This window comes from Maylandia zebra, linkage group LG1 (assembly GCF_041146795.1).
Source record: "Maylandia zebra isolate NMK-2024a linkage group LG1, Mzebra_GT3a, whole genome shotgun sequence".
Classification (NCBI taxonomy): Eukaryota; Metazoa; Chordata; class Actinopteri; order Cichliformes; family Cichlidae; genus Maylandia; species Maylandia zebra.
Window position 1 is genome coordinate 36,660,442 of NC_135167.1, and position 24,268 is coordinate 36,684,709.

Genomic DNA, 24,268 nt, shown 5'->3' on the forward strand with positions numbered 1-24,268 from the left:
TATTTATGTAGGCTGTGGTGTTTGATTGATTTAATTGGTAAAAAGGAGCCCGAAGTGTGTAAAGACAATGTCCTCCACACCGTTACAGCACCTGATCCACTGATACAAGGAGGAGTCGTGTTTTCATTTGTTTACATCAAATTCTGACCTCATCATCCAGATGTTGCAGCACAAATTGAGACACATCAGGTGGATGATCATTTTTCCAACCATTTATCTTCCGATGTTTGGCGATGCCATGTAAATTGCAGCCTCAGCTCCCTGTTCTGATAGGAAACAACCACACCGGGGACTGTTTCTAACAGCACATCTGCTCTAAGGGCTGACATGTACATTCAGAGCTACCCTTTCCATCAGTGTGAAACAGTTTTCCACTGACCTCTGACATCATGGTGTGTGGGGATGTGTACATTAATGCATAGAGGAAACTTGTAAATAAATAATCTGCATTTGAATCCTGACAGACACTAACAAATGTTGTTTGTAGACCACTTACAGAAAACATGAGGGCAAAGGAAACTGCACGTGTTGAGCTCATCAGCTGAACTAGCTGTGGTTTAAAGAGGCTTCCTGCAGTGATGCTGTTAGTTTGTGCAGCGCTTACAAACATCGGAACCAATCAAATCAGACGTCCCTTTAAGGGACTTGTCTCTTTACAGAGTACAGTTATATTGGTTTCAAGCGAGCGTGTGTTCGACTGTAAGTGTGAGGTACACCACACTGCTGCCATCTGGTGGCAGGAGCAGAAACGCCAGGACAACATTAATACTTAATGCACAGTATAGAGTTTTATTGTTTATATTAAATCAGAAAGAAAAGCACTATAATGTATGATACAAACCAATAAAATTTTATATCTTAGGGAAAAACAAAAACTCAAATGACATTACAAAAAAATAGTAACACTAGTGGACAAAAAACATTCTTTAAATAACAGAACTGTACATTTTCATACGCAACTAAAAAACAAAAAACAAAAAAACAGAAAAAAGTAAGACACCAAAAAGAAACGAATTAAATAGTGATGGAAAAGAACCACAGGCAGTCAGTACCAAACAGAGCTAAAGCTAAAGTCAGCTGACGCGGGAGGAAGGACGTAAGGCAGCAGGAAACAGGCTGGGACGCGGGGAGGATCAGAGCGAAGAGAGGAGAAACTGCTGTGTGGTTCCTTCACTCACCGTCTTTACAGAGTTAACAAGAGAGAGCAAGTAGCTGAATATAAACTCTTTAGAAAACAACCTCAGTGTAACCCCAGCACCCCCCCTTCATTTTCATTTTGACAAATATAATGACACTGAATCTCTTTGACACACAGACAGAAGCCACAGTCCACACAGTGCAGGACACCTCCAGGTTCCTTTGCATCAATCACTGTAAACTCTCACGAGAGTCGGCACCCACCGTGGACGCCGGACGGATGTAATATCGCAATTTGTAGGAAACTCGAGCCCGCCCATCGACTCAACCGGCGAGCCTTGTTACACTGCATAAAGTCCAAGTTGCACCTGTTCTACAGGTTTCTGAAACTCTTTGAAAAGTTGCATAGGTAAACGAGCAGGCAGCAAACGACAGCCTTCGATTTGACTACAACAAACACTAGAGGGCACCGAATGACTTTGATTCATTACATAATCGTCTGCAAATCTGAAAAACTTTTCACCCAGGAAACAAAAACTCATCTCGCATCAAAATTAAACTCGTGGTGCTTTTCTGCAACAACTGCATGTGTGCTATAGAAAGTCTTCAGTGATGGCTTCATTCTGTTTCTTTGGGTTTGCAGGTTTAAACAAAGAATCTACACAATGAGAATCAATTAGTGCAAAAGAGGTTAAATGCAACGTTACACCATGTCCGGAGTCCACGTGATCGAGAGCCCCCTGAACGACTCAGCAGCTTCAGCCACAGAGTGCTGGTGGAGGGAGGGGAGCTATGTACTGCTACAGAAGACAAACACGTAATTAACCCAGTAGCACAGCGCATGCCCCGCCCCTTTTTCTTGTCTTTTTTTAAAAAAGCGCCATTACAAGTCGGTACAAAATGTAAAATAAAATCATATGCAGTGAACGTACACATGAGCAAAAATGTGTCAGGTTCCTTTGAAGCGGATTCGGCCCAGAGCTGTGCGAGCTGTGCCAGACAGAAGTGCCAGGCCGCTCACGTGTGACGCAGGAAAGATCCATCAAAAATGCAAATAAACAAAACGTCTCAGAATCTGACTTCTCCGATAGAAAATTCACAAATCTAAACTTTTTAGTAGCAATATCAAAATGTCCTCTTTGTAAACAGTTTGCCCTTTTTGTCGAGTGGGTAAATACATTCTAATCACACTGATGCTGAGGCTTGTATACGAGTGTGTAAGCGTGTATTCACAAATCTGTGGCAAACATCTCAAAATCATCTGACGCTCAAATCCCTGTGAGCTGCACTTCTGTTGTTCAAGCAGCCACGGCTGACTTCACTGCAGAACAAAGTTGTGCAGGTGTTCGACTTCATCGCAGCTCCACTCGTACGTTTGAAGAAACGTAAATTGCGTGCTGGCGTTCGCGTCGCCTTTTGGAGCAGCGGCGGGGTTGCTATGGTGCGTAACCATGGTGATTGGCGCAGAGTGGGGTGGGGGTAGGGTGTTGTGAGCTGGTGATGAGTGAAAGGACGGGAGCACTCGAGCTCCTGTCGGACGTCCTCGAGGTTTTGAGTGTGGAGACGGGAGGGGCTGTGTGTGTGTGTGTGAGTGTGTGTGTTAGGGCGGGGGGGCTCAAGCGTGCATGAGGGGAACGTTGCTCAGAGCAGGCATAAACAGTGTCTGTTCACAAGTCTCCTTCTTCCGAAGTGGGCATGACCGTGTGGGCGTGTTTCACATTTCATGAATCTTAGTGGCAGTGGATGCATGCACAGTGGCCCTACATGGATTGTTTGCATGCAGATTCAGATTTGTACACTATACACTGCAAATCTGTGTGTGTGTGTGAGTGTGTTTCTTTAGACATGTGGTGCTCTTCACATTCAGAGTCTGTCACTGCGGAAAGTATCCTCCACAGACGGGTCCGGCAGCACCATGTCGGGATCACTGAGCATGCTCAGTCCGTCCAGGCTGAGGGGCTCGATGCGCAGCTCGTCCTCCAACGGGAAGCCTACCTCTGAGTCAAAACATTCGGGCACCGTGGAGAGCGCACTGCTGATGTCCTTGGACAGACTGGGGTTGGAGTCATCTGAGAGAGAGAAGCAGGTAACGCCCAATGATCTTTTTGCTTAGACCAAAAAGAAATTAAAAAAAAGCACAAGAGCAGCACAGGTAAAAGTCACGTACATGAAAGTGAGTTCATCTCCCTTCAGTGAGAAACGTCAGCACGGCGCTCTCCTATTCTTTGCTTTCAATGAACACTGAAAATTCGAGGTCGCAGCTGCGTGACATTTACTAATGTCACTGCAGTTCAGCACAATCACTGCAGCTGTCTGAGGCTGCGCCGCATTAGCTCAACATCCACCAGCTCTCTGCAACACGGCAAACATCATAATACACAACATCCTGTGAAACAGGTGATTTCTAACACCCATAACTGCACAGGCCAGTGGCTCATGTTAGCAAGCCAGAGACAGGTTAACAGATGGGAGGGGCTCCGTGATCCACCGAAAGCAGTAAAGACAGATGGAAAACGGGAGGTGCAGTAAAACAACTTGTGACCAGCAGAGGAGCTCTCAGCTGGACCGTCCTGACAGACGAAGCTAGCTCTGCTAACGTGAATGAGCCAGATGTTGACTTTGTTTGAAAACAGTAGCACCAAAATGTGGCACCGCATCCAATCGAACAGCAGGCAGCCTGGTGAGGACTCCCTGTGCCAAAGTCACTGACTGCTGTTAACTCAAACTAACAGCAACAGCAACAAAAGTAAGACTAATAACAATGTGACATCATAGCAAACAGTAAGGGTGACAAAAACAGGGCTGTGTAACTGGCTCAGATTCCTGCACCAGGATATCCAAACAGTCCAGCGTGTCAGGAAAACACCGACTGTTCGGTTTGTTTTACATACTCGCATGTTTATTTTTTTTAATCCAGACATGACAGCGGCTCTCTCCCCGTCAGACTCACCAGTCAGTATGATGTTGGGCAGTCCTCCGCTGCAGTTTGAGTACAACATATTGGACCTCATGTGCATCTGGTCCTGCAGGCTGCTGTGGCTGCCACCCATCCCTGACTGAGCAGCCTGCGAGTAATAGAGGGAGGCGGACGACGGATCGAAGCAAGACCCCCCTGCTGTGGAGCTCATTGTGTTTTCCAACAGACCAAACTGATCCAACTAGCAGGCAGAAGGTGGAGAGAAAAACAGAAAGAATCAAGGAGCTGAGATGGTGTCACATTCACCCTGGCAGACTGTACCATGTAGCACGTTTTCTCAGCACAAGAAAAACGTCACATCCTCCTGATCTGTCCTGTCAACACTGCACTCACTTTACTGTTGGTTTGATCTTTGTTTGAGGTTTCACACATACAGTCTGCAGGATTTTGTTTAGGAAAAATGTTCCCAGAAGATATTTCAATCTTTTAACAATTACAGACACTGGAATCTGTGTGTCAATAACCAAACACTCGAGGTTCTCATAGCACATCTGCAGGTTTAACAGTGGTCACCTGATAGGGGACCATCTTGTTCTGGCGATTACAGAACTGCGGCTCCATGAACGGGTCGCTGAAGAGAGCTGCCAAATTGTTGGGCTATCAGGGAGAAAACATTACAATGAGAAGGAAATCAGTTCATTTCATTCGTGATGACGTGTGCTGCCAAAACATATCAGACTTTATTATTATTACATATAATGTTGCTTCAGTCACTTTAACTGTAACCACAGGAAAGGACAAAAAGCTAAAACAGAATGAAACTAAAAGAGGCTTTGTGTGTCTGCTTCTGAACACATCTGCATAAAAATGATCGCATATGAAGTGCTGACTGACAAATCCAACTACAGCCTCAGTGTTGCACTGGCTTGTTTGTTGTTCAGACTCCATAATAAGATATAAAGGCTCAGCCTTGTCTGTTACAGTTCAAATGCTGAAGCAAAAATGTATGAAAATCAATAATACGCTGCAAACACTGTTGTTTAGTGACATGACTGTGTCCCCGCGTGTGCATGCTAACCATTCTGCACACACACAGACACACACAGACAGACAAAGACGCTCTTCACTCACTTGGCTCATGTTGAAGTCTAGTGGAATGCTCTGAAGCGGAGAGACGGGCTGCTGCTGCTGCTGGCGTTGGCGGCCCTGGTCCACTACATGCTGGGGTTGTTGGTAGAGCGGATAGGGCGGCGGAGGCTCCCTTGGCATATTGCTGGTATCCAAAGCAACTCCCTATCCACAACAGAGAAACCCAGCAGGAGTCACTAAAGTCCAATAAAGACCTGAAGCTAATTCAGTCTGACTGTAGTGTCATTACTTCATTACTCTGAACAATGACACCAGCGTGTTTTCTGCAATGTAAATGAGTAACTTGGAGGAAATGCTTTGCTTTGTTATGCGTACGTTGAATTTTGGATCCTTCTTTGTGACAGCAGTCGTTCACACAGTGAAATAACTCCTTTTTCTGGTGTTTCCCTCTAGTCAGGGGAAACCTGTGTGTGAGGTGAGTGTACCTGCGTGATGGGGGACAGCGAGGGCGACATGGTCGGAGACAGCTGCTTGGCCAGACCCCTGCGCTGCTCGGCCCCAGGAGACAGGGTGAGGGGGCTGATGGGAGCTGGCCTTCGCCGGGGGGAGTTGCTGGACAGGCGCAGGGACGAGTTGATGGAGGGATTGCTGAGCGAAGACTGCAGCTGACAGTTGTTGAGGGAAGCCTGGATTGAAGGGTTGCTCAAAGAGGAGGAGAGACCTGCAGGGAGAGAAAGCACAGCAACACAGGGACTCAATCACACGAGCTTCAGACCCAGCACGGTGTAAACGAGGAGAGTATGTGGTACTGCTGATGTACTTTTTTCCAGAATACTCTCCAGGCCCCGACTCACAACACTAGACTTTATTGTGTGACTGGGAAGGGAGAGAAAGATGGCGAGCAGAGGAAAGGAAAATGAGAGGACAGAGGGAAACTGAGGGGAAAGAAAAGGGCTGTTTGTAGCGAACCGAAAGAGGGTCAAAGTTTCTCTGTCACTTTGGTGTTCGGCCAAGCTGAACTGTATCCGACATGGGAGCCCAAACACACACGCGCACACGCAACATACACAGACATTTATGGGCGTGACCAGGCAGCAGAGTTCACAGTGGGAGCTCTGAGACAGAGAGAGCCTTTAATGAGTTACTAACAACGTATGGCTGGCAGAGACATGGAGCTGGAGCTCGCTCAAAGTGCCGGAGCTCGGCTTCCTAAGTTAAAGGGACAGTTCGAGCCCCAAATTCATGTATTTTCCCCATCAGCACTGTTATTCACCTGTCCAGACTGTTTCAGCGTAAAGTCCTAAAAGTCAAAGAAAAATCTATCAAAAGCACGTGTTACTCACTCCAAGTATGCCACAACTAAATGTTGCAAGGACAAGTGGAAGCAGCAGTGTTGTGTTAAACTGAGCTCCCACAGAATCACTGCTGTGATGTGTTTTATGAATAATTCAGGCAGACTCACATCTTTGGTCTTGGATCGGTCACAGCTCAATATTATTGGAACGTCCCAGACATGTTTGAGGTGTGCGGGCCAGAGATTGTCCGCGGTGATGTCATGTGATGAAAGGGGGGGCACTTTGAGTTTGCGCTATCAGGCAAGAGGAGCAACAGAAGGGGAGGCAGGCACCCATGTATCTGTGAGGTTTCCCCTGGTGTGTGTGTCCTGTGTTTGTGTGTAAACAAGTATTTGTTTGTAATTTACTCATTTCCACGTGGTCAAAATGAGTCTTTATCACATGTGGACTGTTGATTCAGCACCATGGCTACGACAGGCGCAAGAGAGGCACGGGTGCTCCACAGTGACCACAACTGCACAAACAGCTGCTAATTTGTGATTATTTTTGTTTTTTTTACAGAAATAAAGCTTTGTATTTTTTTAAATAAACTCCAATAATGACTTGCATATTAAAAAAAACTTTGGTTTTTTTTTGTTTTTTATTGGGGAGTGACGGTAACAGTGTTCTGGGAATCCATCCTACCTGAAAAAACATCCTACCCAATGTTTCTGCGCAGAAGCGGCGCATGCGCACAACACCAACGCTGAATTAACTTCTTTTTCTCTCACCCATCCGGAATACTTCTTAAGGTTATGGTTAGGGTTATGGGTGGGGGTAGGGTTAGGTTTAGTCGCAAGTCACCGTCAAATTATAACATGTCTTGTGTAGTTGTTCTGTTGTGTAGTCGTTTTGTTTTGTGTGTCAGTGAGGGCACTAATGAATGTCACAAAGGCACATTTGCAATGTAAACACTGTCACTAAGTAGAAAACCAGCGGAGTGATACACCTGTCGTCAGGCCTGCAGGTTCATCCCTGTGCTGTTCTGTCTTTTGGTGGACAAACTTTTTTTTTTTTTTTACTGACACACATCATTTGTGGGGCATCTTATTGTGACACCTGATTGTTCTCTCACTTTAGTTTTAGTAATACTTTTAAATGGTTGTAGAAAATGAAAAACCAGCAGGTGTATTGGCTGCATTTTTAGATAAATAGTTGTATATGTTTACAAAATGTACAATTTATATTTACCCAGCATGTCTGTGTTTTTTTACAGTAAAAAATACTACTAAGATTTTAAGTTCTTTGTGTGATTTCAGATCAGTAATAGAACTATTAATAGTAATAGTAATACTAATGCAGTATGTCAGTAAAAAAACAACAACATGCTGTTGAGCTGAAAGAATGAAACCAAACCAGGCAAAGGGGAAAAATAAAATGAAACAATCTGAGGGTGAAATACAAACGTAAACTCAAAAGGAGTCAAAAATGGCCGGTTGTATTTCAGACCTCAGAGGGTTAATCCAACAAATCATGAAAAATTAGGTTTAAATTTTTGTTCATGACAGTGCAGATTTCTGACATTTTGTGTAATTTAACATGTAACAATGTGATTGTTTTCTGACAAAAAACAGTGTGAAACTTAAGTCAGACTTGTGTTTGTAAATGAACCGCCCCATGTTGTGTAGCTTTTTATACTTATTGGGCTGCATATTTATTTATTATACAGGTTATACGGTACATAACATCAAAACTCACATGTTTTATGTAACTAAAGTGTGTAATTATGTGGGCTACATACAATAATTAAGTTGTAGACTATATTTATATGAAAAACATGTATTCTTACTGTATTTGAATCATTTTAACCATATTTAACCACCTGCATATGTGTTTGGGGGAAAAAAAGGGCTTTGATTTTGCCACCCCATTTGATTTCTTTGTCACCCTCATGCCACCCTAAGAAAATTTCTCTAGATCCGCCCCTGCACACACACACACACACACACACACACACACACACACACACACACACACAACCTTGTGAGTTGCCGATGCCCAGGTGCATCATTGCAGCTGGCAGGTTTCCGGTGCTGCTGCCCCCGCTGATGTTGGGGTACCCGATGTTGTCGTCAGGGTCCAGCGGCGTGGAGAGCGGGGAGGGAAACTGCAGGTTGCTGAGGTCTGGCAGGGAGCCCCCGGTACTCAACGAGCCCTGGTAGTGGGACAGCCCGGGGTTCTGCTCTGGAGACGGGAATATGCTGTAGGAAAGGCAGACAGAACACTGATTCAACACTGCGCCGCTGACCACAAACCATTCGGATTAAAGTAACGAACGCGACTAATTGAAAAGCACTCTCTTCTGTTCCCCACCCACTCTCTGCTTCTTCAATTATTTCCAAATAATAGCATATGGGCAGCAACTGTGCCTCATCTGTCCCCAGACTATAAAGCAAATGATCGCCTCCATAAACAGAGCAGCTCGGCACCTGGTACTCAGTGTTCTCCCTTTCTTATTTCCATGTTCAACTGGGGCAAGTCTATGAACGCTCTGCAGAAGCTGTTACTGCATTCTGTATCATGAAAAGAGAAGATATAGGTCAGAGCTGTCTCACACGGTACCACAAGGCTGCTGCTAATACATTCCTGGCAAAAATGGAGATTCACGACACCGGAGGTCGTTTGTGGTGGAAGGAAAATAGTGTCAACAAAACATGGTTAAACAATGCCAACGGCATGTGATTGTCGTAACAACACTCTTCCTCTTACTTCTAAAGGTTAAAGGTGTAAAGGACGTCCTGTTTGAAGCAGTGGGAATGCGTGGCATTTCATTTCTAGCATTCCTTTGTTTCCTTAGATCAGCTGCAGTTGTTACTGCCCATGGAAAACACCCACAGCAGGTCAGTTATGACCACAGGGAAACAGCAGAAAACACACACAGTGACCCTGCTCAGACTCACTTGATTCCAGGCACTTCACAGGATTTAGGCCTTGAGGCCAGAGACTGGACCTGAAACAGAAACAGGAAAACTATGATACACGCAAAACATAACTGAGACATAAAGCAACGAAAACCCTGAACATGCATTTACACTTCTTGAAACAACAATTCTGCATTTTGATTTTATGCTAAAATTATTTCAAGGTTGCATCAAAGACAACCTAGTGTGCTAAAAAAAGGCAACGCAACAGCAGCCAGTGACTGCAGTCAGGGCTAGGCCACGCGGTGCGTTTGACTGAGCATGAAAGATCAGCAATTAGGCAACATTTAAAATGTTAACAACATGGAGATGTTGGAGCCTCCCGTTCATGTCAGAGCATGTTCACAGCATTTACAGCTTCAATTAGAGGTTGAAACAGAACTGCCATGAGAGAGAGGAAGAGGAGAAAAAGTCCTGCAGCGGTGTCAAGATGTGCTAAACTGTGGCTTCTTTACTTCCCAGCCACTCTGTGGGCCGTGCACCACCAAAGGGAGCATCAAACCATTTATAGGCTGCACTTGACGAGCAGCGATGAAGAACTTTGTTTAGAAACTGCATCTTGGAAATGATGAACACTTAAACACGCATCCATGTGCACAAGTTAAAAACATGAACACTACCGCCAGGCAACAGAAAAAGCTCGCCATTATTTCACTTTTCTACTACCGCTTATTGCTCGTGCACATGTTGCTATTCCAGAGAAATGATTTCAACAAACACTTAGAGAATAAAAGCAGTAAAATAAGGATCGCTCAGGCATCAAAACCAGAGCATCTGTGCTGAGAGCGGCTCTTTGCATCAGCACAGCGTATTCATCCAATAATGAGCAGAAATCCCCCTGAATACCAAGAATTGAGCAAAAAGAATGGGGACATTAATCACTGAGCAATGGGTGGTCATAACATTTGAGAATGCTGTGATCAGACAGACAGTGTTCTGACTGAAGGTCCACGTTTAAAACACACACAGTGTGCAAAAGTAAATGTCACGCATGCAACTGTGTTATGTGCAAATGTGCAGCTGGTGACTCGAGGGGTTAGAAAGACCACCATACTCTCTGTGTATTTAAATCATTTCTTGTTCCTTTGTGAATTTCAACATTCCCGATTCCGTATATTTGCCTCTCACATTTCTGGCTGCTAACGATCAGACAGGAAGGACTGGTTTGACCTGCAGTCTCTCCTGAGCCACGGCAGGAATCCACGGTGTCACGATCACCTACGCTGCCACAGACAAATGCTGTTGGTCCCATTTTCAAGTTTGTTTCTATCAGCATAGAAAGAATGCAACCAGATGTGCAGGGATGAAGCCAGCCTGTGGTCAGTGATGTAAAAAGAGAGCAAACTTCTCACCTTCTTGGCCTGCCACAGCTGCTTGGGTAGAGGCTTACTGACACCTATGAGGTTCTCCTCGTTAGGGATGGTGGGGAAGGAGAAGACTGCAGAGAGAAAGGCGCACGTTCATTCACACATGTTTCCTAATGTCAAGTATAATATGGTGCAATGTGGTTCAACTCACCGTCTCCTGAGCCGTCCACCTCGGCCTCATTTACACTCGCTGCACACCAGCCTCCATCAGAAGCAAACAACCAGGAAGCAGAGTGCGAGTGGCGTGATCGACGAAGAAAGACACAGAAAACAAAGGCGGAGGAACGTTAGAGGATATTCTATATTAACCAGCTGTTTGAATAATCCCAGCACGCCTGATGCTCTCATTAGCCTCTCTGACAGTAACAGGCCCTCTGGCATTCTGCAATTACTGTGCAGTTTCAACAACAACAGCTGGGCATCTGGCATCGTGTTATTAATCAGAGAGGGCGAAGAAAAGTTGGGAGACAACTGTTGTTTTCTCATGCCTCAAAGATGCTTTCTACTCCTCCAGACTTAACAGCAGATCCACATGCCTGTGTCTCGTCCACCCAGCGTTTCTCTTTTCTCTGCCCAAGTCATCGTGTGGGCAACACCACTTCCTGTGAAACACTTCTGTTGCTTATTAGGAAAATAGTTTTTGTTTCTCTCGTTTTCTCCTTCAGAGCTCATCATGCATCAAACTTGAGTTTAGGTCATTTTTTTACGACTGCTATTATAGAAGTTTAAGGGCTGAAAATCTGGAATTCATGTCAATGCTACTTTGGCACAGACACTTCCCAAATTGAAGCCGGCTCGCCCCGGCAGGCTTATGCCCCCCACTACACCAGAGCAACTGCTCAGGCAGAGCTCAAGCAACACAATCAAGAGCCCAAGGCACTGACTTTGCCTCCAAACTGCACCAGCTTCCAATGGGATGCACTGGTCTAATACATGGAGGCAGCATCTGAAATCCACAGAACACAAAGGCTCCACAAACCTGTGACCACAGGTTAGAAGTGCTCAATCATCCAGGTAAGTACTAAGATCATTGGGCCAACTGCTCTTGGTGCAACCTAGGTCTCGGCTGAAGACCAGAGGAGACCGTGCCTTTGCCGTTGCTGCACCCAGGCTATGGAATACTCTCCCTCTTCATATTCGCGCGTCAGATTCCATTCAGTCTTTTAAATCACGTTTAAAAACGTATTTGTTTGATCTGGCATTTAAGGCGAATTAGGGTAATTTACATCTGGCTCTGTATTTAGATTATGTAATTATCTTATTTTATATATTTGTAATTTATATTTTATTGTGATTTTATTTGTACTGCGATTTTAATGGAAAGCACTTTGGTGTACTTCGGTCTTAAAAATGTGCTATATAAATAAATTTTGATTGATTGATTGAAGTAAATCCCTAAACGTTGATTCTGTTCATCTGGACATAGTGGGAGTGGGAGAAGTGTTTGTCACTCATCTTTCACCGTCTTATAATGCTGTGATTGCAGCCCAGCTCTCTGTGAATGGTACTCATGGACGTTGATCGGTGGTTGTTGATCAATGGCTATAATAATCTGCATATTAATGATCAAGGAACTGACCTCCATCGTTCCCTCAGTGGTGCTACTTTCAGTCATTGTGCAAATGTAGTGTTTATCATGTTGGGGAAACCTGCAGTCAGCTGAGACTGAAGAAGTCACCTGATGATGACGAAACGTTTCTCCCACTGAAAGCGTCCAGAATCAACCTTTGGAACAAGTCAGAAGTGTTTTGGTTTCATTGGATTTAGACCATATCAGTGCATGTAGTGTGAAGCATAAATCCAATAAAACCTTTAAAGTATAATTGTAATTTGCTTTGAGGACAGATGTTTCCAAAGACTTTTCAGGATCTCCACAGCCCGACTCCTTCCGTGCTCTCATTCTCTCTGAGGCCCATTCAAATTCAGAGACAGCATTCAGATGGAGCAATGAGACAAGACAAGCGTCTGGCATCGCTACATTTCCCCTTTAAAGGTTGTCGAGTCCCCGTAGCTCAATGCTGCAACTAGGACGGAAACGGGACAACTGGCATGGAAAATGGTTGGGCTGGTGTCCCTGGCTCGGATCAGGCCGTGCAATGCTCTCAGTATGGGTGTTGTAAATGCTCAGGATTAAGAAAAAACACTAGTGTCTACTGCCACAGCATAGCAGCAATCAGAGCCCTGTCAGCTGCACAGACTGCTCCTTTTCTACTGACAACAACAGAAACGAAATCTCACGATTAGAGACTGCAGCTGAACTGATCTGTCCAAAGTGTTTCCACCTATTCCTCCAGTGTGACTCATAGCTGTAATTTCTAGTTAGATGCTTCTTTAATCAGCCAGGGCTTAACACCACTCTAAGTCCGCCGAAGCCTTGAGAGGTGTCAATGAGGCCCTGGAGCCTCACAGCTCTGTGCGCTTGTGCAGGAGGCCGTGACACCAGGCTTCTCCATCTCAAGGCCTCTTTCAGAGGAAACGACACAGAGCCTGTGGGTCATGTGCAACATGTATTTTACATTTACAACAGGCTGTGAGCGCAGACTGCACTGTGCATAGTCCCCCGCAGACTTCTTAGTTCATGTTGGAGAAACAGAATTAGCTCTTTGCAGATACAGTTAATGATTTATCAGTTTGACATAAATGCACCGAATAAAGTTTAACTACTTAAACTATTGTCAACGGACATTATCATAATTACACATTCATTTATAGACATAAATCCTTCAGTGGTTTGAGCCTCTTAACAATTCCAATGATGGGAGACTAAAGAAACCTTATGGATTCTGACTGATGGAGTCTCAAGCTGCAGCTCCTCTAATGGCCAAATGAGGCTTTAATGTTAAGGTTTCATTTTAAAATACCTCTTTTTTTTTTTTCATTATTTAAAAAAATAAATAAATTACCGCTTAGTTATTTTGGTCTTCTTGGGTAATTTCTCCCTTCATAGCACACCTGTTTGGATTTTGTTTAAGTACGGGGTGTGCTGACAGCTGTAGTCCCATAGCTGCATGCTGGGCCTCACCTCCATTAACTGGAGTCGCTGAACTGGACCTCTGGGGTGCCGTTTGTGCATTTTGGAGCACGTTAACAGACGAGCAAATGTTACAGCTGAAATGCAGCACAGACCATCCAAGAAGTCTGTGCTTCAGGTTTGGTGCGTAAGGCTGTAATATTTTACTCAGTGTGCTGTGTGTCCACTTCATGGATGCAGTTTGCTAACAACAGTTGGTAACTCAGTACTCCACCCACTGATCAACGGCCAATATGCTATAAACACAAAAACTAATGGGTCACAGTGGCTACGTCCATCTAGGATCCACGGGTAGCCACTCCCATCAGTGCATGCGAGCTGGAACTAACATACAGGCAAAAGCAACCCTGTGTGCATAAATGAAGCTCTTTCTTGGGTTAGATCTTGAGGCAATATCCTGTTTGAATGTGTTGTCTAAACAGAAGGAGTAGGAATCCACTGCAGGAGCACTTCTGTTCCACACTTCATCAGCACTGAGATAACAAAGAAGCACAAAGTGAAGGACTAACGAGTGCAGAGAAGAGGACGATCAGCTCTTTGACTCTGAGTCGACTCTCTCTCTTTGGCTCAGCTACAGACGTATAAACAGACTGTTTTAAACCACAAAGGGCTGATGGTGAGTTGTGTAACTGAGCCTAGAGTGGCTTACTGGCCTGAAATGCAGCTGGTTGGACTGTGTTCTCTGTTAATAAATGACCAGGGGAACAGAAACACAAACATCATAAACTAGCATGATTACAATGAAATGAGCCCAGTATAGGAGCGGTCTGCTTACTCTATATGACTAAAACACATCAGCTCTGTATTGCAGTGATCCAGCTTTCTACTCTGAAGTGTAACACATTGGCTAAGTTTTTGAGGCTAAATCCACGAGTGGGTTGTAATTAGTCTCACTGGACTGTTTCCTGGCCTTTTGGTGGAGCGTTTCACACTGTTATTCCTCAGATTCTTTCATGTGATGGTTCCTGTTAGATTTAGGACCTGATTAAGTGGCTCAGGGCAGAATAAAAACCTCTGTTGGCACCAAAAAGCAGGCACACAAACAGGTTAGCGATGGAACCTGCTGATTAATTCAGCTTGGACTTTCTGACTTGCTCAGATTTGCAGGAGGACGAGGTCACTGCTGCTGTTTGTGGCATCATTTAGCCCCGTGTCCGTCATTGCAGCAATCATTGTTAGAACAAGCACAAGGCTGTAAGATCCATTCCTTCAGTCTTTAACGACTGCTCCCTCTGAACCAAGCCCTGCATATTTCTGCTCCTCAACACTGCTGTTTTAATGCATCCGAGCTGATTTGAAAGGTCAGAGAGAGGGGACGCATATAGGCAACAGTGTGTACTTCTCAAGTCATTTAAACACAGTCGGTCAGAATCTGACTAATGCTCTGTGTTTTTCTACACATCCGACAGGTCAGCTGTTAAAGACAGATTCCAGGTTTACATCCCGCCCTCTGGTTGGGAATATAAAGCAGCCTCACTCTGGATGAATCCTGCACTCCATCTCAGCTGTCGGGATTTGGAGAACAGCATTTCTCAGTGGCTGACAGAAGATTTTACCCAAAAACACAGCGATTCTCCTTCTGCCCCCTCTCCTCGGTCGTTAGTTTTGTCCCCCTGTTATGCACAGCTCGTGGTAGCTCGTGTTGCTCATTACTGAAATGACTCGGTCACGTCTTTTCTCATAAATTGGTGATTTACTCTTAGATCACCTGCAAAACCTTCCACTTCCTGTGGCACTTTTCAGCTGTTGTGGGATTATGCTAATCCGGCCTGCTTAGCAGCGCTGTGTTAGACGTTAATTCACAAATTCTGCTTGAACTAAAATTAGCTGGTGGGGCAGACCGTGGCTTCAAATGAGCCTGAGTATGTGTTTTAAGACACAAAGCTGGGAAGTTTAAAGATGTTCAAACAGAGAGTTTAACAAATGTATTAGTCCAGGTTTACACCACAGGTACCGTAACATAACAGTACTGCTAATCAACAAAACCATTTTTATGTTTGTGTCATGGTTAAACCATCTGCATGTGCAAGTTCTTTAATCAAAATGATATTTTAATACTAGAATATAATGTTGTTAAACATGTGTATTGAGTTAAGGAAATTATTTTGTTTTAAACATATTTTCCAAAAGCGTGTTTTCCTATTTTTACAACAGACGGTCTCATAAATTTGTTAAGCACTGTACTTCCATATCACACCTGTGCAACCAAATGCAACACCATCTTGTTTGCTTGTAGCTTAAAGTGAATCGGGTGACTCACTCTGCACAGAAGTTACAAACTCACGGTGAAGCACAGACGCACAAAACCCACGGAGTGAAGAGGCGACATTTTCTGGTTTGTTTGCGTCTCTCTTCAGGCAAACTGAGGCCTGATGATGTCAGGTTCTTTGATGGCCAATAAGAGCAAAGTAACTGCTGTGAACATAGGTAATATTTACAGGAATAAGACTACTTTAAACTCCAAATGTCTTTTTAATTTTGCAACTTAAAGGCATGTCTTAATGATGGAGATGAATTGCAGGTCTTCTTAAGTCAAATTCTAACTTACAACACTAAACACTGTCAAAAGGGACGCATAGAAAGTGCTCTCTGAATGAGTGTGCGTATGATACTCTCACCATTGCGCTGTGGGGGTCCTCTACCCATCTGCTGGTGCATGCCAAATGGGTCCTGAGGGTTTGGGTTCATAGCACTTGTATGAAGAGCAGAGTCTGAGTTGGTTCTGTGTAGGAGGAAGAGGAGGAGGAAGAAATTATGGTGTGTATTCCAGCACCCTGGACAGAGGCAGAAGGTTTCTGAGGGCTGTAAGGTCAGTGAATCATTCCTGCTCTGGCTGCACATGGGCCACATTCATCTGCAGGCTCCCGCTGACCTTACACATAAACACCCTCACAGCACTCAGCTCAATCTTTAGCAGGACATCGTAACATAATCACCTTAAACCCTGAACGAGACACAGGGAACTCCATGCAATGGTTAAGATTAATATGAATGTTATAACAATCCAATTTCATCTGATTATTTGATTTGAAGCTGCGCTTTTCTTGGCGGTAGATGCCCAATCCAACATTTCACACACATATGTTCACCTTTCACTTGAAGCAATCTCTGAACATACACACACGAGCCAGCCCACACACAGCATCTTCGTCTTGCAGCGCTTCAGCTGAGAGCTTTCTTTAGTGCGCTCCATTAAGCCTAAATAGCTGCTTTTGTGCACCACAATGTAGAAAAGTGTTGTAATCACACTTATACTGTGAATGTGTGTGTGAATGGGTGGGTGACTGGATGTGTAGAGCGCTTTGGGGTCATTAGGGACTAGTAAAGCGTTATACAAATACAGGCCATTTACCATTTATACTTGATCCAGTTTAAGCTTTTAAAGCTGCCAGATTTTATTCCAAGTCTGCTTTGTACCATCCATTACTGTAGGCTGAGGCAGGCGAGTACGTTTGATTATTGAGCACATCGAAATGAAGCTAATGCATCTACACACTTTGGCTGTAAATATAAATCTGTGCTGTGGTTTGAAATAAAATAACAGAGACACATCAAAATGACCATTTTCTTCACTGTGCCAATTACAATGATGACTAGGGCTGGGCGATACATCGAGTTTTTCAATACATCGATATATTTTTATACGAGATAAGAGATGTGACAATATCGTTTATATCGATAGCGTCTATGTCACGTTATGATTATAAGTTTGCTTCTTGTCCACTTTTGTCTCTATGCTGCGTTACTCCGCCTCCCCCATCGCTTCACCTGCAGGCAACGACTAGATGGACACGCAGCTATCAAAGAGGAGCTGGTCGGTAAAAACAAAACATTTGGAAATTAATGCTTTAGTCCTGGCAGCGTTAATCTCATTAAAATGACGTTAACGTGGCAAATCTCCGTTAACGAGTTACCGCGGATCGCCCCGTGCGTGGGGCTGCACGGCGGCAATGCTTTAACGCGCTAACGCCATGCAGCCCCACGCACGGGGGCTGCATGCCCTAAAGTCCTTTAATTTTCTCAAAAATTGACAGCGCGCCTTATGTATGAATTCTGGTTGTGCTCACTGATATTGAACCGATTTTCTGTGGTACATGGCGCTCAAAATTCTGTGAAAAATGTTTTAGTACGACTTTGCTAAGCTACAAGGCCGCACCGCTTGATGGATTGTCGGAGCATTACGGCTATCGTAGGCAGGAGCCTCGCGGAGTGATAGTACTGTGCTTCAACGTAATATTACCGTACTGTGTGTGTATAAGGACCATAAATGGCACCTGTTCAGAGACACGGTTACAAAGAGGATTTCAAACTCCAGGCTGTCAGTCACGCAGTAGAAGTTGGGAACAGAGCAGCTGTGAAATCTGTCTTTGTTATTATGCTCAGCGTCTGTTAGTTTACATTTTGACTGCACAATTGTGAGCTTTTTGTTATGCACAAAAACAACATTGGTTTATTTTATTTATGGAGCATTATTATTAAATGCTGATAATTTATTTCTGAGTAATTCTTGCACGTACATCTGCGCTGTATGTTAATAAAAGTGTCTGTGTGAGATCTGGGACACAGCTTTGACTAAGAGCTCTCTCTTTGTTCTTACTTTATGGCTTTAAGAAATATGGAGAGATATATATCGTATATCACCATCGAGATATGAATTTTGGGTCATATCGCCCAGTCCTAATGATCACTGACTTTATGGTAAATGGCCTGTATTTGTATAGCACTTTACTAGTCCCTAAGGACCCCAAAGTGCTTTACACATCCAGTCATCCACCCATTCACACACACATTCACATTACACACAGTAATACATTCTAAGTTAGGAAATAGCCTTTAAACAACAGTTAAACAAGCACAGGGTGGAGACTCTGTGATCTGCCCCCATTCATAGCAAACAGGTGCATTTACAAACATTTTGATTGCAAATTTAGAAAAAAATAAAACAAAACATTGAATTATCTTCAAAGCATTTAAAATTCAGACATGTCATTTTCATTTTTCCCCTGTTGTAGGAGATCCAGACTTCTGCACTCAGTACTCATCAAATGTGGTCGTGTGTTCAGTCTTTAAGTCAGATTTAAACCCTTTCACAGCTGACGTTATTACAGTTAACTGACTCATTGAAGCTGCCTTTTACTTACAAAATTAAAATAAAATCAAAGTATTGAGTAAGTGTCCTCATTTTTATACGTTAAAAAACAAACTTCAACGTCCTTGCTACTGTGATATTTGCAATTTATTTCCATATTTGGCGGTCAACTGCAGCAACCAAGTGTTCATTCATAGACTGAGAGTGTGTCACAGTCTGGACAACCATTTTTATTCACAAGGCAATCGCACAAATCTCATAATGGGAGGCAACCTGTCTCCAAACAATCGTGATCCAGCTTCAGCTGGTTACAGTTATTCTCAGACTGGTGAAGGTGTGCAAAAAAACTGCCATCTCATTTACAAATGCAGACGGATTGCCAACACGTCGTGATCAATCTGCCAAAAAACCCCAAAGAAAAACAAGTTGATTGACTGATTGATCCAATTTAATGTTGTTGTCATAGTAACAGAAACACCGTTTTCTGATAATCCGCTGGTGCAAACCTAAAAATGTGTATTTTAGACAAACTATTCTCCGTGGTGATGACCTGGAGGCTGATACTCAAAGTTGGTTATGGAAAAATATCATGCTGAATGAAGATGGGAACGCCACATTGGAGATGGTATAAAATTGATCTGGTGCCATTTTACGAGTGTATGTGCGCAGATATTTCATATATCCCATCCAGTCTGTACCTCGAGAGCTGCAATTCGGTGTTTCACAGAAGCCAACGGTCACAGCGAGGTAATACTTGTAGAAAGCACTCAAGCACTTTGCAATGTGTGCCATTTTATTCTTTTCTACATATTCCACTTGTGTGTTTTTAATCCTGTTCTCTTATAATAAGAAATCCAATCAGACAAACAGTAAAGAAGAATGGTGCTAAGGAAGCCGCTGCTCCCCGCAACAATCGAGTACAGTGCAGCTGTTGGTTTGTTATTGCTTTGGTCACATTGTGTTGGTCCAGAGCTGTGAAAGAGATTAAGATCAGACCACATTTTATGAGTAATCAATGCAGAACTCGCTTTAATTCCAACATGTTCTCAACCTTTTCCTGCAACTGCCGCCAACACAAACTGACTCCAGAAAAATCAGAGAACCCAAAGACAATACAACATTTCAGAGATGATGTAAAAAGGCTGAGAGTCAGAAAATGTGAGTAAGGGACCTTGATGTTAGACTGCAAAGAGTCCTAAAGCTGGTTAGTGAGTACCTAATGTTACAGACTGAAAACAGGAGTGGAAAGCTACAAAGAAATGAGTGATAAGACTCTGGAGCTGAGACTCGGGTCCTCTATTCCAGTGCTTCAAAGGAAGAAAGAAGAAGGGGATTATTGAGATGTTACAAATCAGGCAGAGATTTACAACAGATAGAAACTAGGACACGATGTAGACAAGACGGATTGCAAAAAGACAAAGAACAGAATTGTTTGCCACTGTAAGCGAGGGATAAGGCAGGCCGAGTGAAAGAGGGGAAAAAGACTGAGAAAGAGAGGGATGGGGTCAAGGGGTCACCTGTTGAGTTGTGATATTAATCTAAACCCCGGCCGTTTTTCCTCAGTCCATGGCTGCTGTTCCCTTCGAAGACAGACAGAGGAAAAGCATGACAGACACATTTAATGGGTAAAAGCAGAGACCCCTGGCTCCAGCCTTAAAGTTCTGCAAGAGGAGAAAATATCCCTGTAAAAAATGTGACATATTTGCATTGGCATACACATGGAAAGAAGAAAGACCTCGGAAAACACTCAAGACCCAGCACAAAAGTCCTTTATTTCGGAGGAAAATGGAAAGAGGGGATAAATTCAAAACAGGCTGAAGACTGATGGGAAGGAAAAATGAAGACAAAGACAAGAAGCAAGCTAGGTTTATAAACCTCTCACACGTGCAACCAGCACTCTGAGGAAACGACGAGAAACAGAGTCGTCAAAGCCTGAAACGATGGAGTGGGAACGCTGACTGAGTAGATTTCGTCCTAAAGCGCTCATCAAAAAGGGTCCTGACTTCTACGTAAAAGGAAGTAGTAACAGTTTGTTTTTCTCCAACTGGCACAGCTACTCTTCTAAAAATACTAAACTGTGATGGAAAGAACTAAAAACTAAAAATAAATAAATAATAAACTAGACCACCCTCTCTCCAGTCATGCTGGCTGGGATGTTTGTGGAATGCTTTCTTAGCGTTATATAGTGGTGCAACGGATCACGGTTGATCCGTAATCCGAACCGATCCCACTCCACGGTTCGGCATGCACGTGATCCGAAGATTCGAAAAAGAAGAAAGAAAAAAATGTGTATGGTGGTCAGTCTGTCAAGCGGTAGAGTGGAGGAGCAGAGGAGTTTGCGGTATTTAAGCAGCCCTTTGCTGCCCAGTCCGACCGGGCTAAAGCTATTACAGAAGCTATTGGGGTGTTTAGCTGCAGACGGGAGGCCGTATTCTGTTGTGCAAAACAAGGGGTTTAAACTGTGATGAACGTGCTTGAGCCATGCTATGATATCCTGTTGTGCGTCCACTTCAGTGACAAGATCGCTCCAAGCATGTGTGAGCAGGAAAAGTTTAAAGTTATGGCTGAACTGTCACAGACATCTTCTGCTGCCCTAACTACAAATGGGTGGACCTCCAGGGCAACGGAAAGCTACGTGACCTTTATTATATCGTTGTTATATCACAGCGGAGTGGTAGATACAAAGCCCTGCCCTATAGATTACATAAGATTAGATGAAACTTTATTTATCCCTCGGGTGGGTTCCTCCAGGAAATTCTGCAACAGAAGTTGCAGAATGTGAGCAGAAATATACCATATTTACACATATATAAATACAGAGAATACAAAGGGGATAAATAGTATAAACAGGAATAAGAATAAGAATACAAGGGATCGGCACATTTCAAGTATTGTGAGTCTATTACACCGTTGGATATTAACAAAAACTATTGCACAGTGAAAAGGCACTACAGCTTACTTGTTCCCCCCTCCTCTGTCCCCGTTTCCCCTCCCAGTTTGATGGCGTGTGGGACAAAGGAGTTTTTAAGTCTGCTGGTTCTTGACTTTGGGAGAAGCAACCTGTCACTGAACAGACTCCTCTGGTTGTTTATGACCGTGTGCAGAGGATGCCCAGCATGGTCCATAATGTCCATATTGCACCTTAATTTATTTTTATATAAGTGCGTGGAATGAGTCTTGAATTTAATGTTTTTTAATAGGCAAAAAATACTTAAATGAGTAAATGGCGAGTCAAATTTTTGTCTTTTTTTTTTCTCATTTTTGCTGATCCGAAAATTGATCTGATCCGTGAGATATTTGATCTGTTGCACCACTAGCGTTATATATTAACAACATGCTCCTGTTTTTCAGCTGCCATCAAAGAAATAGTTGGAAAACCAAAAATCAAAGCAACCAGAAACACAATGACGTCAGGCACTTTGTTAACAAGCTGTTTAGCCACATCTTCACTTTCAGTACAGGGAGACAGAATTTAACTGCCCGACGTGTGAGCCTGGGTTCGAACCTGCTGGGCAGTGAATCTCTGAGTGGACTTTGTCTGTGTGAAGGCTAACGTTTCCTCTCACTGTCCAAGTTAGGCTTAAGATATAGCTGAGAGCCCGCTGTGACTTTTTTCTCTGAGGAATTCGACCTCTGCTACTGTGGCTACATAACAATCAGTTCTCAGAACTGACATAATGTGGGCTGGTTCTCAAAGGGCACCAGTGCAGACCTGTGACAACACTGACTGGGTTCCCTACGTGACGTCTCAAGCCGACTGTCTTGGTTTTTTAAAAGTGGATATTAAAAAAAATCCAGGGTGGATCTGACTGGAAACCAGTGGAGCACACTGCAAAGCTAGCATTGCTCCAAAGCTAGCAAGCTGCCCATCCTCTTTCCAACTTTAATGTGGGCAATAACTTCAAAGTGAACATTACAATATGTTCAGTGAGACTTTTTGGTGGCAATACTATGTCAATGCAGGGACATCAAATATCGATTTTATTAAATACATGAAAATACTTTGGGAGCACTACAAACAAGAGCAGGGCTCGCAAAATTTCAAAATCCCTGGTAGCCCTTCGGGCAGGGACTCTTCAGTTTTTGGTAGCCCAAAATACATTTAAGTAGCCCGAATAAAAAAAGAGAGCAATTTTTTGATTAATGTTTTGTTTCCGTTACAATATTATACTTTAATGTATAATATTGTAACGGAAACAAAACATTAATCAAAAAATTGTTGAAACACAAATTACAACATTGTATAAAAATTACAATCATCAACTCAAATACTTGGTTCTAATTGAACAGAAATTTCTATGAACTTGTAAGAACTGTGTAGGACATGAATCAGTCTGTGTCAGATCCTGAATTTGAAATTTCCACTGAACTCACGGATAAGAGACAAGTGGAACCAAGATCGAGGCCGTTTGCTTTTTGAAGTTTGCAAAGACTGCTAAATTTTGCCAGTGGTAGTTCACTCTTTGCAACATAGTACGCGGTTCTAAACAGATTTTTCAGGTTTATTTTTAGTATGTTATTTGCAATTGGTGTTTGTTCTGGGAAAGATATTGCAGACTGAGCAATAATGCATTACTTGCATTTCTCATGGGTTCTAATGGGGGCCTTTCTTAAAATGACTGGTCCCAGTAACAAAGGCGCTTGTCGACTCAGAAATCGAATAAAACCAACAACACACCCGGTAGAACATTATGTTATTTACACGGGTGCACATAAGTGGTCTGCATGTGCGCATTCGCTGTCAAAATAAAAGACGCGCACCAGATAAGAAGTTGTAACGTGCGTTTGCGTCCATATAAAAAGCACTGTTGTTGTCCGCTAGAGTGGGATTTTCACGGCACATTCTGCACCACATCTCTGTGCATTCATCATTTGTTTGAAGCCAGCTCACCTCCTGCAACCACTTTTCCGAGAATACATGCTTCTTTTGTGGTTCGGACTCTTTCTGACATTTGTTTGGAGGTGGAGGAAAACCAAAGTAATTGCTTAAAGGAGCTTCTTCGACATCTTTAAGAGTTCTAAACAAATGTCTGTCCTCCTCCAGAAAATCCTATGTACGCAAACACGCGTTGCAACTTCTTATCTTGTGCGCGTTTTTTATTTTGACAGCGAATGCGCACCTGCGGACCACTTATGTGCAGGCCTGGTTATTTAGCTCGTCATATTGCAGCCACAGAAATTATTTTGTCCATGAAACCATAAAGCTGCACTTTCTTTTTGCCTTATAGTCTGATTTGTCATAACTTTTCCGTTTTGTGGTAAGCTTTTATTTGGCTGTCACTTCTTCACCCTGACCTGTCTTATTTGGCTCAGCAGAACTGAAATGCTTTTACACACGCACTCACATAAGCTCAGCGATTCTCTGCGCGATCAACCTCTCACA

The 24,268-nt window shown here is 43.4% G+C and overlaps 1 protein-coding gene across 2 annotated transcripts in view; it reads right to left on the bottom strand.

Moving 5' to 3' along the window:
- Positions 1-766: 766 nt before the first annotated feature.
- crtc3 (CREB regulated transcription coactivator 3) overlaps positions 767-24,268 on the bottom strand; it is a 46,413-nt gene continuing 22,911 nt past the window's right edge. Inside the window, exons 5-15 of one of the 2 annotated variants that reach the window (XM_076885607.1) lie at positions 20,403-20,465; positions 16,415-16,518; positions 10,917-10,955; positions 10,751-10,836; positions 9,378-9,427; positions 8,458-8,678; positions 5,629-5,864; positions 5,186-5,347; positions 4,628-4,711; positions 4,088-4,295; positions 767-3,206 (exon numbers count right to left, since the gene is read on the bottom strand). In XM_076885607.1, coding sequence (XP_076741722.1) covers positions 3,001-3,206; positions 4,088-4,295; positions 4,628-4,711; positions 5,186-5,347; positions 5,629-5,864; positions 8,458-8,678; positions 9,378-9,427; positions 10,751-10,836; positions 10,917-10,955; positions 16,415-16,518; positions 20,403-20,465 — 1,459 coding nt within the window. In that variant the 3' untranslated portion in view covers positions 767-3,000. The remainder of the gene's footprint in view (positions 3,207-4,087; positions 4,296-4,627; positions 4,712-5,185; positions 5,348-5,628; positions 5,865-8,457; positions 8,679-9,377; positions 9,428-10,750; positions 10,837-10,916; positions 10,956-16,414; positions 16,519-20,402; positions 20,466-24,268) is intronic. The other variant, XM_076885608.1, reaches the window with a different exon arrangement.